Source organism: Pleurodeles waltl, chromosome 1_2 (genome assembly GCF_031143425.1).
Source record: "Pleurodeles waltl isolate 20211129_DDA chromosome 1_2, aPleWal1.hap1.20221129, whole genome shotgun sequence".
In the NCBI taxonomy this organism is placed as follows: Eukaryota; Metazoa; Chordata; class Amphibia; order Caudata; family Salamandridae; genus Pleurodeles; species Pleurodeles waltl.
In genome coordinates, this window is record NC_090437.1 from 1,348,851,102 (window position 1) to 1,348,865,445 (window position 14,344).

Genomic DNA, 14,344 nt, shown 5'->3' on the forward strand with positions numbered 1-14,344 from the left:
GTGCTGCAGCTCCTATCCTGCTGACTCATCTCAGCCTCATACGTGAGCGCCTCATACCTGTGCTACAGCTCCTATCCTGCTGACTCATCTCAGCCTTTTATGTCAGCACCTCATACCTGTGCTACAGCTCCTATCCTGCTGACTCATCTCAGCCTCATACGTCAGCGCCTCATACCTGTGCTACAGCTTCTATCCTGCTGACTCATCTCAGCCTGTCAGCGCCTCATACCTGTGCTACAGCTCCTATCCTACTGACTCATCTCAGCCTCTTATGTCAGCACCTCATACCTGTGCTACAGCTCCTATCCTGCTGACTCATCTCAGCCTCATACGTCAGCGCCTCATACCTGTGCTGCAGCTCCTATCCTGCTGACTCATCTCAGCCTAATACGTCAGCGCCTCATACCTGTGCTACAGCTCCTATCCTGCTGACTCATCTCAGCCTCTTATGTCAGCGCCTCATACCTGTGCTACAGCTCCTATCCTGCTGACTCATCTCAGCCTCATACGTCAGCGCCTCATACCTGTGCTACAGCTTCTATCCTGCTGACTCATCTCAGCCTCATAAGTCAGCGCCTCATACCTGTGCTACAGCGCCTATCGTACTGACTCATCTCAGCCTCTTATGTCAGCACCTCATACCTGTGCTACAGCTCCTATCCTGCTGACTCATCTCAGCCTCATACGTCAGCGCCTCATACTTGTGCTACAGCTCCTATCCTGCTGACTCATCTCAGTCTCATATGTCAGCACCTCATTTCTGTGCTACAGCTCTAATCCTGCTGACTCATCTCAGCCTCATACGACTCATCTCAACCCATACGTCAATGCCTCATATCTGTGCTACATCTCCGATCGTGCCGACTCATCTAAGCCTCATACGACTCATCTCAGCCCATACGTCAGTGTTTCATACCTGTGCTACAGCTCCTATCCTGCTGACTCATCTCAGCCTCATACCTCAGCGATCCATACCTGTGCTGCAGCTCCTATCCTGCTGACTCATCTCAGCCTCATACGTCAGCGCCTCCTACCTGTGCTACAGCTCCTATCCTGCCGAGTCATCTCAGACTCATACGTCAGCGCCTCATACCTGTGCTACAGCTCCTATCCTGCTGACTCATCTCAGCCTCATACGTCAGCGCCTCATACCTGTGCTGCAGCTCCTATCCTGCTGACTCATCTCAGCCTCATACGTCAGCGCCTCATACCTGTGCTACAGCTCCTATCTTGCTGACTCATTTTAGCCTCTTATGTCAGCGCCTCATACCTGTGCTACAGCTCCTATCCTGCTGACTCATCTCAGCCTCATACGTCAGCGCCTCATACCTGTGCTACAGCTTCTATCCTGCTGACTCATCTCAGCCTCATAAGTCAGCGCCTCATACCTGTGCTACAGCTCCTATCCTACTGACTCATCTCAGCCTCTTATGTCAGCACCTCATACCTGTGCTACAGCTCCTATCCTGCTGACTCATCTCAGCCTCATACGTCAGCGCCTCATACTTGTGCTACAGCTCCTATCCTGCTGACTCATCTCAGTCTCATATGTCAGCGCATCATTTCTGTGCTACAGCTCTAATCCTGCTGACTCATCTCAGCCTCATACGACTCATCTCAACCCATATGTCAATGCCTCATATCTGTGCTACATCTCCGATCCTGCTGACTCATCTAAGCCTCATACGACTCATCTCAGCCCATACATCAGTGTTTCATACCTGTGCTACAGCTCCTATCCTGCTGACTCATCTCAGCCTCATACCTCAGCGATCCATACCTGTGCTGCAGCTCCTATCCTGCTGACTCATCTCAGCCTCATACGTCAGCGCCTCCTACCTGTGCTACAGCTCCTATCCTGCTGAGTCATCTCAGACTCATACGTCAGCTCCTCATACCTGTGCTACAGCTCCTATCCTGCTGACTCATCTCAGCCTCATACCTCAGCGATCCATACCTGTGCAACAGCTCCTATCCTGCCGACTCATCTCAGCCTCATACCTCAGCGATCCATACCTGTGCTGCAGCTCCTATCCTGCTGACTCATCTCAGCCTCCTACGTCAGCGCCTCCTACCTGTGCTACAGCTCCTATCCTGCTGACTCATCTCAGCCTCTTATGTCAGCGCCTCATACCTGTGCTGCAGCTCCTATCCTGCTGACTCATCTCAGCCTCATACCTCAGCGATCCATACCTGTGCAACAGCTCCTATCCTGCCGACTCATCTCAGCCTCATACCTCAGCGATCCATACCTGTGCTGCAGCTCCTATCCTGCTGACTCATCTCAGCCTCCTACGTCAGCGCCTCCTACCTGTGCTACAGCTCCTATCCTGCTGACTCATCTCAGCCTCTTATGTCAGCGCCTCATACCTGTGCTGCAGCTCCTATCCTGCTGACTCATCTCAGCCTCATACGTCAGCGCCTCATACCTGTGCTACAGCTCCTATCCTGCTGACTCATCTCAGCCTCTTATGTCAGCGCCTCATACCTGCGCTACAGCTCCTATTCTGCTGACTCATCTCAGCCTCATAAGTCAGCACCTCATACCAGTACTACAGCTCCCATCCTGCCAACTTATCTCAGCCTCATACGTCAGCGCCTCACACCAGTGCTACAGCTCCTATCCTGTCCCCTCATACACTTGGCTTCCCCCAGACTCCTTTCATCCCACCCTCTTCACTCTCTTCCCCCAAGCAGGCCCCTCCCTTATCCCAGCCTCCTGCAAGGTACGCACACATACCTCAGCTTCTGCAGTCTGCAGTCTTTGTGCATCAGGGCCATTTTCATCATGGTCACCCCTAAATCACCCAGGGGGTTGGAGCCAATGCTGCAGGAAACAAAACAGAGAGTCTTCGAGAAGCTCAAAACACAAATCCAGGACAAGAGACAAGAAGCCTTTTAACAGGTCATCCGCTCAACCTATCAGGATATCACGTGAGGGTCAGAGAGGTCACATTATCATGAGGTACACAGAAGCCTCATTATCACATGAGGGACAGAGAGGTCACAATATCACAGGAGGTACAGAGAGATCTGTACATCACATAAGGGACAGAGAGGTCACAATATCACAGGAGGTACAGAGAGATCTGTACATCACATGAGGGACAGAGAGGTCACAGTATCACGAGGTTGAGGGAGATCAGGATATTACATGAGGGACAGAGAGGTCACAATATCACATGAGGTACAGAAAGATCTGTACATCACATGAGGGACACAGAGGTCACAATATCACATGAGGGTCAGAGAGGTCACATTATCACAAGGTACACAGAGGTCTCATTATCACATGAGAGATACAGAGGTCACAATATCACATGAGGTACAGAGAGATCTGTACATCACATGAGGGACAGAGAGGTCACAGTATCACATGAGGTTGAGGGAGATCAGGATATTACATGAGGGACAGAGAGGTCACATTATCACATGAGATGCAGAGGTCACAATATCACATGAGGTACAGGAAGATCTGTACATCACTGGAAGGACAGAAAGGTCACATTATCACATGAGGTACAGGGAGATCAGTATATCACATGAGGGATAGAGGTAAAATTACCACAAGGTACACAGAGGTCTCATTATCACACAAGGTACACAGAGGTCTCATTATCACATGAGGTACAAAGAGATCTGAACATCACTGGAGGGACAATGAGGTCACATTATCACATGAGGTACAGGGAGATCAGGACATATCACATGAAGTACAGAGTGATTTATACAGCATATGAGGTCTAGAGAGACCAGCATCTATTATATCATATTATGAAGATCAACACAATAAAGAAGGCACCGGTGTCACTACAAAATATGATCTAGAGAGAAGAAACTATTTTATTGCAAGGGATCAGGAGATCAATTTTTTGTACCAGGCTGCAAGAGATCATCATATCTCATAGAGAGGGATCTGTATAACATAGCACATGGTGTAGGAGGCTGGCCTGGTTTGTTGTGGCTACCTGTGGTACTCACACTTTATACCAGGTCCAGTTATCACTTATTAGTGAAATGTAGTCAGTGTCTAGAAGCCAGGCTCTCTAGGGCTAGCTGTGGATGAGCAGCCAAGGCCTAACTGGGAGACATGCAAAGCTCATGCAATATCACTGTAGTCAGACAGCACTCACACACATGAAAGAAAATACTCAGTGTTACAAAAAAAGGTACTTTATTGTGGTGACACAAATTCCCAAAATACCTTAGAGACTATACTCCCTTTGGAGGTAAGTAATGCACAAATTATATACACTAGTATGCCGAAACAGGTGTTAAAACAGTTAGAAAACAGTGCAGATAGTGAAAATCACAATAGTTAGAAATGGGCATAGGGGGAACACAAACCATATACTAAGAAAGTGGAATGCGAACGTCGGTTTCCCACCTAAGCAAGTGTAGTGTGTAGAGGGGAGCAGGGAGTACTGGGAGTACTGGAAAACACCAAAGGTAAGTAATAGAACCCACCCCAGATCCCAGGAAAGCAGGAGTAAATCACAGTCACTTTCCTAGAACACACAAGAACACGAGAAAGAAGATTATGCAAGAACCAGAAGAGACTGCAAGACACCAATGATGGATTCCTGGACCTGAAGACATGTGGAAGAAGGGGACCAAGTCCAAGAGGCACAGAAGAGTCCAGGGAGAACAGGAGGCCCTGCTAACCCGCATGAAGGTGCAAAAGAAGAACCACTGGTGAAAAACAACAGCAAGAACTGCACCCAAGAAGACAGATGTGGGTTCCTGGTTGCTGCAGATGATGTCCCATGCCGGATTGAAGATTGCAGTCTGGTTTGCATTGCTGGATTCCGCAAACAAGCCTTGGCACACGCAAAGCTCGCAGTTAGCGGAAAATGGCACTGCCCGGTACCAGGAAGGACCAGGTGGACTCTAACCAGGAGGGAGAGTCAGAGGGGGATCTCAGCAACTCAGAGAGCCCACAGAAGACCAAGCAGCAACCACAGGAGTCCCACAGCATGGGGACAAAGAAGGTGCAAAAGGAGGCCCACGCAGCACTACAACAAAGGATCCCACGACGCCGGAGACCCGCTCAGGAAGCTAAGCATCGCAGGATAGAGTGCTGGGGGCTGGAGCTGCACGGTGCATGAAGAGCTTAATGGAAGGATGCTACAAGCCTTGGCAACTGCAAAACACGCAGTGCACAGGGGTACTGTCTTGCATGGGGAGGCAAGCTCTTATCTCCACCAAAGTTGGACAGTAGGACGTCAGAACCGTCAAGACCACTTCAGTCCACCACACGTGATGCAGGATCCACGCAACTCGTCAGAAGAGGGGACCCACGCAGCCAGTCGTGCAGAGAGGTGCCTGCTGAAGCAGGGGAGTGACTCCTTCACTCCAAGGGAGATTCCTTCGTTCTTCTGTTGCAGGCTGAAGACAGGCTGTCCTCTGAGGATGCACAACCGTGAAACAGTTGCATTTGCTGGCAGGAGCTCAAGATACGTTGCAGAAGGCGTCTTTGCTTCTTTGTTGCAGTTTGTAGAATTCCTGGAGGGTCCATATACAGTTTCTTTGATAAGAAGGTGAAGTAAAGGATGCAGAGGATTCCTGCTGGAGTCTTGCAATCCGAAGCTGAAGAACCACCCAAGAGAGAGACCCTAAATAGCCCTGAAAGGGGGATTGGTCACTGTAGGAAAGTACCATCTTGCCTGGCATGTTACCCCCATATTTCACTGTATATATGTTGTTTTAGTTGTATGTGTCACTGGGACCCTGCCAGCCAGGGCTCCAGTGCTCATAAGTGTGCCCTGTATGGGTTACCTGTGTTATGACTAACTGTCTCACTGAGGCTCTGCTATCCAGAACCTCAGTGGTTATGCTCTCTCATTTCTTTCCAAATTGTCACTAACAGGCTAGTGACCAATTTCACCAATTTACATTGGCATACTGGAGCACCCTTATAATTCCCTAGTATATGGTACTGAGGTACCCAGGGTATTGGGGTTCCAGGAGATCCCTATGGGCTGCAGCATTTCTTGAGCCACCCATAGGGAGATCTGACAATTCTTACACAGGCCTGCCACTGCAGCCTGAGTGAAATAACGTCCACGTTATTTCACAGCCATTTACTACTGCACTTAAGTAACTTATAAGTCACCTATATGTCTAACCTTTACCTGGTAAAGGTTGGGTGCTAAGGTACTTAGTGTGTGGGCACCCTGGCACTAGCCAAGGTGCTCCCACATTGTTCAAGGCAAATTCCCCGGACTTTGTGAGTGCGGGGACACCATTACACGCGTGCACTATATATATGTCACGACATATGTATAGCGTCACAATGGTAACTCCGAACATGGCCATGTAACATGTCTAAGATCATGGATGAATGGCATTGGGGAGACAATTCCATGATCCCCCGAGTCTTTAGCTCAGACCCGAGTACTGCCAAACAACCTTTCACGGGGTTTCACTGCAGCCCCTCAGACAGGTTTCTGCCCTCCTGGGGTCCAGCCAGGCTTGGCCCAGGAAGGCAGAACAAAGGACTTCCTCAGAGAGAGGGTGTTACACCCTCTCCCTTTGGAAAAAGGTGTTAGGGCTGGGGAGGAGTAGCCTCCCCCAGCCTCTGGAAATGCTTTCATGGGCACAGATGGTGCCCATTTCTGCATAAGCCAGTCTACACCGGTTCAGGGATCCCCCAGCCCTGCTCTGGCGCGAAATTGGACAAAGGAAAGAGGAGTGACCACTCCCCTGACCTGCACCTCCCCTGGGAGGTGCCCAGAGCTCCTCCAGTGTGCTCCAGACCTCTGCCATCTTGGAAACAGAGGTGCTGCTGGCACACTGGACTGCTCTGAGTGGCCAGGGCCAGCAGGTGACGTCAGAGACTCCTTCTGATAGGCTCCTTCAGGTGTTGCTAGCCTATCCTCTCTCCTAAGTAGCCAAACCTCATTTTCTGGCTATTTAGGGTCTCTGCTTTGGGAATTCCTTAGATAACGAATGCAAGAGCTCATCAGAGTTCCTCTGCATCTCTCTCTTCACCTTCTGCCAAGGAATCGACTGCTGACTGCGCTGGAAGCCTGCAAAACTGCAACAAAGAAGCAAAGACGACTACTGCGACCTTGTAACGCAGATTCGGCCGCCTTCTCGACTGTTTTCCTGGTGGTGCATGCTGTGGGGGTAGTCTGCCTCCTCTCTGCACTAGAAGCTCCGAAGAAATCTCCCGTGGGTCAATGGAATCTTCCCCCTGCAACCGCAGGCACCAAAGAACTGCATCACCGGTCCTCTGGGTCTCCTCTCAGCACGACGAGCGAGGTCCCTTGAACTCAGCAACTCTGTCCAAGTGACTCCCACAGTCCAGTGACTCTTCAGTCCAAGTTTGGTGGAGGTAAGTCCTTGCCTCTCCACGCTAGACTGCATTGCTGGGAACCGCGTGTTTTGCAGCTACTCCGGTTCCTGTGCACTCTTCCAGGATTTCCTTTGTGCACAGCCAAGCCTGGGTCCCCGGCACTCTAACCTGCATTGCACGACCTCCTGAGTTGTCCTCCGGCTTCGTGGGACCCTCTTGTGCAACTTTAGGTGAGCTCCGGTTCACTCCACTTTGTAGTGCCTGTTCCAGCACTTCTGTGGGTGGTGCTTGCTTCTGAGTGGGCTCTTTGTCTTGCTGGATGCCCCCTCTGTCTCCTCACACAATTGGCGACATCCTGGTCCTTCCTGGGCCACAGCAGCATCCAAAAACCCTAACCGTGACCCTTGCAGCTAGCAAGGCTTGTTTGCGGTCTTTCTGCAGGAAAACACTTCTGCACGACTCTTCATGACGTGGGACATCGATCCTCCAAAGGGGAAGTTTCTAGCCCTTGTCGTTCTTGCAGAATCCATAGCTTCTACCATCCAGTGGCAGCTTCTTTGCACTCACAGCTGGCATTTCCTGGGCATCTGCCCACTCCCGACTTGATCGTGACTTTTGGACTTGGTCCCCTTGTTCCACAGGTACTCTAGATTGGAAATCCACAGTTGTTGCATTGCTGGTTTGTGTCTTTTCTGCATTATTCCTCTAACACGACTATTTTGTCCTTAGGGGAACTTTAGTGCACTTTGCACTCACTTTCCAGGGTCTTGGGGAGGGTGATTTTTCTAACTCTCACTATTTTCTAATAGTCCCAGCGACCCTCTACAAGGTCACATAGGTTTGGGGTCCATTTGTGGTTCGCATTCCACTTTTGGAGTATATGGTTTGTGTTGCCCCTATCCCTATGTTTCCCCATTGCATCCTATTGTAACTATACATTGTTTGCACTGTTTTCTAAGACTATACTGCATATTTTTGCTATTGTGTATATATATCTTGTGTATATTTCCTATCCTCTCACTGAGGGTACACTCTAAGATACTTTGGCATATTGTCATAAAAATAAAGTACCTTTATTTTTAGTATAACTGTGTATTGTGTTTTCTTATGATATTGTGCATATGACACTAAGTGGTACTGTAGGAGCTTCACTCGTCTCCTAGTTCAGCCTAAGCTGCTCTGCTAAGCTACCATTATCTATCAGCCTAAGCTGCTAGACACCCTATACACTAATAAGGGATACCTGGGCCTGGTGCAAGGTGTAAGTACCCCTTGGTACTCACTACAAGCCAGTCCAGCCTCCTACAATGATGCCATCTAATCATCTGCCCCAGCGGATGTGCCCTATGGAGGAGAATGGTGAGCAAAGGGTGATGTACCACATAGGTTGCACAAGTGTGTTTTCAGTAATGTGAGTAAATCCATGTGTGGTGTAGTTTGTACGTATATCTGCCAAATTGTGCTGTGACACAGTTAGGTGCCCTGCCATGTGCCCCCCCGAAATGGCGGCTGCCTGACCTGTAAGGAGGGACAAGGGGAAATGAGGTAACTGCGCTGGCGTTGTGCAGCGTTGTGGTAGCGGTCAAAGATCGCCGTGAAATTTAGCATTGGTTATCATTGGGATCTGTGGGTTCCCAGAGCCAATGACGATATACGCCTGCAGTGACAGGATGCACTGCTGCGGACGTGACCGCCATTTTCTATCTGTTCACTCACTTGATACCTGATGTTCAACAGAAGAGGACCTACACTGCAAGTGCTGCTGTGACCTTAGTCTGGAAGCGACAATGGCTACAGTGTCTGGGGAAAGGGCCCCTGCCTTCACCGCGGAGGAGTTGGACGTACTGGTGGATGGGGTCCTCCCCCAGTACACGCTACTCTACGGTCCTCCAGACAAACAGGTGAGTACACTGTGAGCATGATGCATGGGAAATGCCTGTTTTGAGCGGTGTGGATGGAAGATACATGGGGGGGGCTGAGGCCTGCATGTGAGGATGGTGAGTGTATGTGCGTCAGGGCATGGGTGGGAACTGGTGGGCAATGAGTATGACGGTCCGGAGGGGTGAGTAATTTCCTTTTCCCCCGTACCTTTCCTCTAGGTCAGCGCCCACCAGAAGAAGGGTATTTGGCGTGCCATCGCCAAGGAAGTGTGGACCCTGGGGGTCTATCATAAACAGAGTACCGCTGTAGTAAGAAGACAGCGGAGTACCATCTGGGTCTGGCCTCCCAACGTGGAAGGGGTACCCGTCGCACCATGGCCCCCCTGATGTTCCGTATCCTGGCGGAGTTGGATGGGCGATTGAGGTCATCACAGCAGCCACAGGGGGGTGAGTACAGTGTCATTAAGCTGACTCTGAGCACTTCACGAGGTGTCTGGGTGGGGGATGTGGGCTGTGGGTTCCCCTAGGCCAGGGCAAACTTGGTAGGGTAGGTCTCTTGTTGGGCAGGCTCTGAGGCACTCCAACCCCAATAGTGTTAGTGGGCATCTACAACTAGGCAGGCTCCTGTGGGTTCCAGGTGTGCAGCAAATGGTGTTAGGCATAGTACCCCATGGCCTGGTGAATTTCCTACTAACTGCTAGTGCATTGCCTAGTGCATAGGGCTGCTCCCTGTGTGTTGTGTCCGCCAACGGTAGTGGTGTTGCTGGCTTTGACCATGTGTGTCCTCTGTCTTTCCCCTCCTTCTTGTTTTGTCACCCTGTCCTTGTGTGCATTAGCATCATCTGGTGGAGGAGAAGAGGCACCAATGACGGAGGGAGCTGCATCCCACATGGCCATGGAGGGTGAATCTACTGAGTCTGAAGGCACCAGTGGGACGGAGGGCGAGGGGAGCTCCACGACGGGGACAGGAGGGGATACCAGCGACAGCGACTCCTCCTCTGATGGAAGCTCCCTGGCCGACACCTCTGTACCCACCCCAACAACAGGTACAGCCGCCACCCCACTACCAGCACCGCCCTCCCAGCAGCCCCTCAGCGTGTTTCCCGTGCCCGCTCACCCAGGAGGGTGGGCATCTCCTTCGCCCCAGGCACCTCAGGCCCTGCCCCAGTTAGCCTTGCTGCCCTCAGTGAGGAGGCTACTGACCTCCTGAGATCCCTCACTGTTGGGCAGTCAACCATTCTGAATGCCATCCAGGGTGTCAAGAGGCATTTGCAGCAAACAAATGCATACCTAAAGGGCATTCATTCTGACGTGGCGGCCCAACAGAGAGCATTTCAGGCTCTGGCCTCAGCACTGATGGCAGCCATTGTCCCTGTGTCCAGCCTCCCCCCTCCAACTTCCACTACCCAGACCCAATCCCCTCTTCCTCAGCCTATCCCAAGCACACCATCAGACCAGCATGCACACACTCAAACACACAAAAGTGGCTCAGGCACACATAAGCACCACACATCCCACAGGCACTCACGCAAGCACCATACCTATTCACACATACCAACATCCACTTCCTCCACTGTGTCCCCCTCCTCCACGTCCCCCACCTCCCTCCCAGTGTCGTCTCCACTCACACCTGCATGTACTATATCATCAGCCACTGCCTCCATCACCAGCACGCCCATCACTACACACCGCTCACGTGCAATCACCACCCCCACTACCATTCACACGTCCCCTGTGTCCTCTCCCATTGTGTCTGTAAGCCCTCCTCCCAAAGTACACAAACGAAGGCACACACCCACTCAACAGCCATCCACCTCACAACAGCCTCTAACCCATGCGCCTTCACCCAAACTCAGCAGACCTACAGCCACTACCTCTTCCTCCACTCCCACGCCCCCTCCATTTTCCCGTCCCAATGTGTTAAAACAACTTTTCCTAGCTAACGTTGACCTCTTCCCTACACCTCCCCCCCTCGTCTTTCCCCTAGGGCCAGGATGTCTAGATCCCAGCCCAGAACCCCAGACACAAAATCTGCATCCGCTGTGGTCCCTGCTACTCCAGAACGGTCTAAGGGGGCGCCCATCAGAGCTGGCAGTGTGCCACTGACAGAAAAGAAGGACCACCCCATTCCACCACCTGCAAAGGTCAAAAAGGGTCCGGCTTCCAGCAGGGGACAGTCACACCACCCACTCAGCAAGGCCTCCCCCAAGCACCGAGTGGACAGTGCCAAGGTCCCTGCAGCCACTGTCAAGATGGGGAAGGGCCACAAGCCAAAGGGCACAACACCTCTGGGCACAATGTCTCCTGGTGAGAGGCTGGTGACCACCATATCATCAGGGATGGCAGCCACATGCACCACAGTCACCACTGCCACTCCGACCGCCACCTGCACTGCCGCTGCCACAACGTCAGTCTGCAGCATCCTCCCCAAGGATCACTTGCACCACGGCCAGCACTGGCAGCATCTCCGCCACAGCCACCACCACCTTCACCACCATCAGCACCGCCACGTGCACAGCCGATGCCACTCTGTCGGACGTCAGCCCCATCCCCAGTGTGCAGCCGTCAGAGTCTGCAGGTGACGTCCTGGACCGAGGACACGCCACTTGAGACACCACCTCCATCACTGACACGAACCAGCAATTGGCAGCCTAAGTCGCCGCAGGATGGAGTGTGGGTCTGCCTCCATGGAATATCATGCTACCTGTTCCAGGTACATCGCGTGGCTGAGACACCCAGGTGAGACGAAGTCAACTGCCACACCCCAGGTGCAGCATCACTGGGCACAAAGCCCACTCCAGAACCAGTGGAGAGATACATCCACTAACCCAGTCCTTAGCAGGATGAAGCACTCTGGGCACAATGCCCCCTGCAGAACCAGTGGAGAGATACATCCACTAACCCTGTCCTTGGAAGGATGAAGCACTCTGGGCACAAAGCCCCCTCCAAAACCAGTGGAGAAGTCATCCAGTTGGAGACTGTGGCCTTGCACTCCCCTGGACCAAGCAGTGGGCAGTGCACCCACTTGAGAGATTTGAGAGCCTGTGGCTTTGCACTCCCCAGGAACAAGCAGTGGGCAAACCACCCACTTGAGAGACTTGAGAGACTGTGGCTTTGCACTCCCCAGGACCAAACAGTGGGCAAACCACCCACTTGAGAGACTTGAGAGACTGGGCTTTGCACTCCCCAGGACCAAGCAGTGGGCATGGAGCCCCCTCGAGGAGCAGTGGCCTTGTACCATGATCCGGCTGAGGTGCCCCCCCTTCGCCCTGAGGTGCCTGTTTTTTTTTTTTTCGACCTGATGCCCCTGCAGTGTTCTCTCCGTTTTGAGGCAGGTGTCATGTGTGGGCTTCGCCCATGCTTTTTGGGACCACTGGTCCATGGACATTTCATGGGACAGTGTACGAACTTCTGTACTTGCTGTAAATATTTGTGTATACTGATTATTTGCTGTTCTCTTGGTCTATCTGATTGTTCGAATATTACACTGGTTGAACTCATTTTGTTTGGTCCTTGCGTTCTTCCAGGGGGTGACGGGGTGTATCTGTGATGTTCTTGGACATGTGTGTGTGTGTTGTTGTGGGTGGGGGGTGGGGGTGTTGCGTGTGTGTTTACTCTCTTTTCCCTCCTCCGTCTCCCCTTTGTGCTAGGTGCAGTACTCACCATCGTCGTCACCGCCGCTGCCTTCTTTCCACTTCGTGGTGTATAATAGATACAGCAACATGGGTAGGATCTGCAATTCGGGCTCCATGGCGTCCGGTTCCTCCTTGTGTGTCGAGAGGTGAGTTGTTTCCCTTCCAATTCCTGTTTCTGGTGTGCTTTTGATGGCGTTGGTACCTGTAGGAAAGTACCATCTTGCCTGGCATGTTACCCCCATATTTCACTGTATATATGTTGTTTTAGTCTATGTGTCACTGGGACCCTGCCAGGCAGAACCCCAGTGCTCATAAGTATATGTAGCTCTGCTAACCAGAACCTCAGTGGTTATGCTCCCTCTGCTTTCCAAATTTGTCACTAACAGGCTAGTGACTACATTTACCAATTCATATTGGCATACTAGTACACCCATATAATTCCCTTGTATATGATACTGATGTACCCAGGGTATTGGGGTTCCAGGAAATCCCTATGGGCTGCAGCATTTCTTTTGCCACCCATAGGGAGCTCTGACAATTCTTACACAGGCCTGCCAGTGCAGCCTTCGTGAAATAACGTCCACGTTATTTCACAGCCATTTACCACTGCACATAAGTAACTTATAAGTCACTTATATGTCTAACCTCCACCTGTTGAAGGTTGGGTGCAAAGTCACTTAGTGTGTGGGCACCCTGGCACTAGCCAAGGTGCCCCCACATCGTTCAGGGCAAATTCCCTGGACTTTGTGAGTGAGAGGACACCATTACACACGTACACAATACATAGGTCACTACCTATGTATAGCGTCAGAATGGTAACTCCGAACATGGCCATGTAACATGTCTAAGATTATGGAATCGTCAACCCAATACCATTCTGGTATTGGGGGGGCGAGTCCATGATGCCCCGGGCCTCTAGCACAGAACCCGGGTACTGCCAAACTGCCTTTCTGGGGTCTCCGCTGCAGCTGCTGCTGCTGCCAACCCCTCAGACAGGCTTCTGCCCTCCTGGGGTCCAGGCAGCCCTGGCCCAGGAAGGCAGAACAAAGGATTTCCTCTGAGAGAGGGTGTTACACCCTCTCCCTTTGGAAATAGGTGTGAAGGGCTGGGGAGGAGCAGCCTCCCCCAGCCTCTGGAAATGCTTTGATGGGCACAGATGGTGCCCATCTCTTCATAAGCCAGTCTACACCGGTTCAGGGATCCCCCAGCCCTTCTCTTGCGCAAAACTGGACAAAGGAAAGGGGAGTGACCACTCCCCTGACCAGTGCCTCCCAGGGGAGGTGCCCAGAGCTCCTCCAGTGTGTCCCATCATGGAAACAGAGGTGTTGGGAGCACACTGGACTGCTCTGAGTGGCCAGTGCCAGCAGGTGACGTCAGAGGCTCCTTCTGATAGGCCCTTACCTCTCTTGGTAGCCAATCCTCCTGACCTGGTAGCCAAACTTCCTTTTCTGGCTATATAGGGTCTCTGCTTTGGGGAATTCACCAGAGTTCCTCTGCATCTCCCTCTTCACCTCCTACCAAAGGAACGA

The 14,344-nt window shown here is 51.8% G+C and overlaps 1 protein-coding gene across 1 annotated transcript in view; it reads right to left on the reverse strand.

Annotated features, from left to right (window-relative positions):
* LOC138252717 (NACHT, LRR and PYD domains-containing protein 3-like) overlaps window positions 1-14,344 on the reverse strand; it is a 458,845-nt gene that overhangs the window by 162,920 nt on the left and 281,581 nt on the right. The window contains exon 8 of the mRNA XM_069205762.1: window positions 2,741-2,827. Coding sequence (XP_069061863.1) covers window positions 2,741-2,827 — 87 coding nt within the window. The remainder of the gene's footprint in view (window positions 1-2,740; window positions 2,828-14,344) is intronic.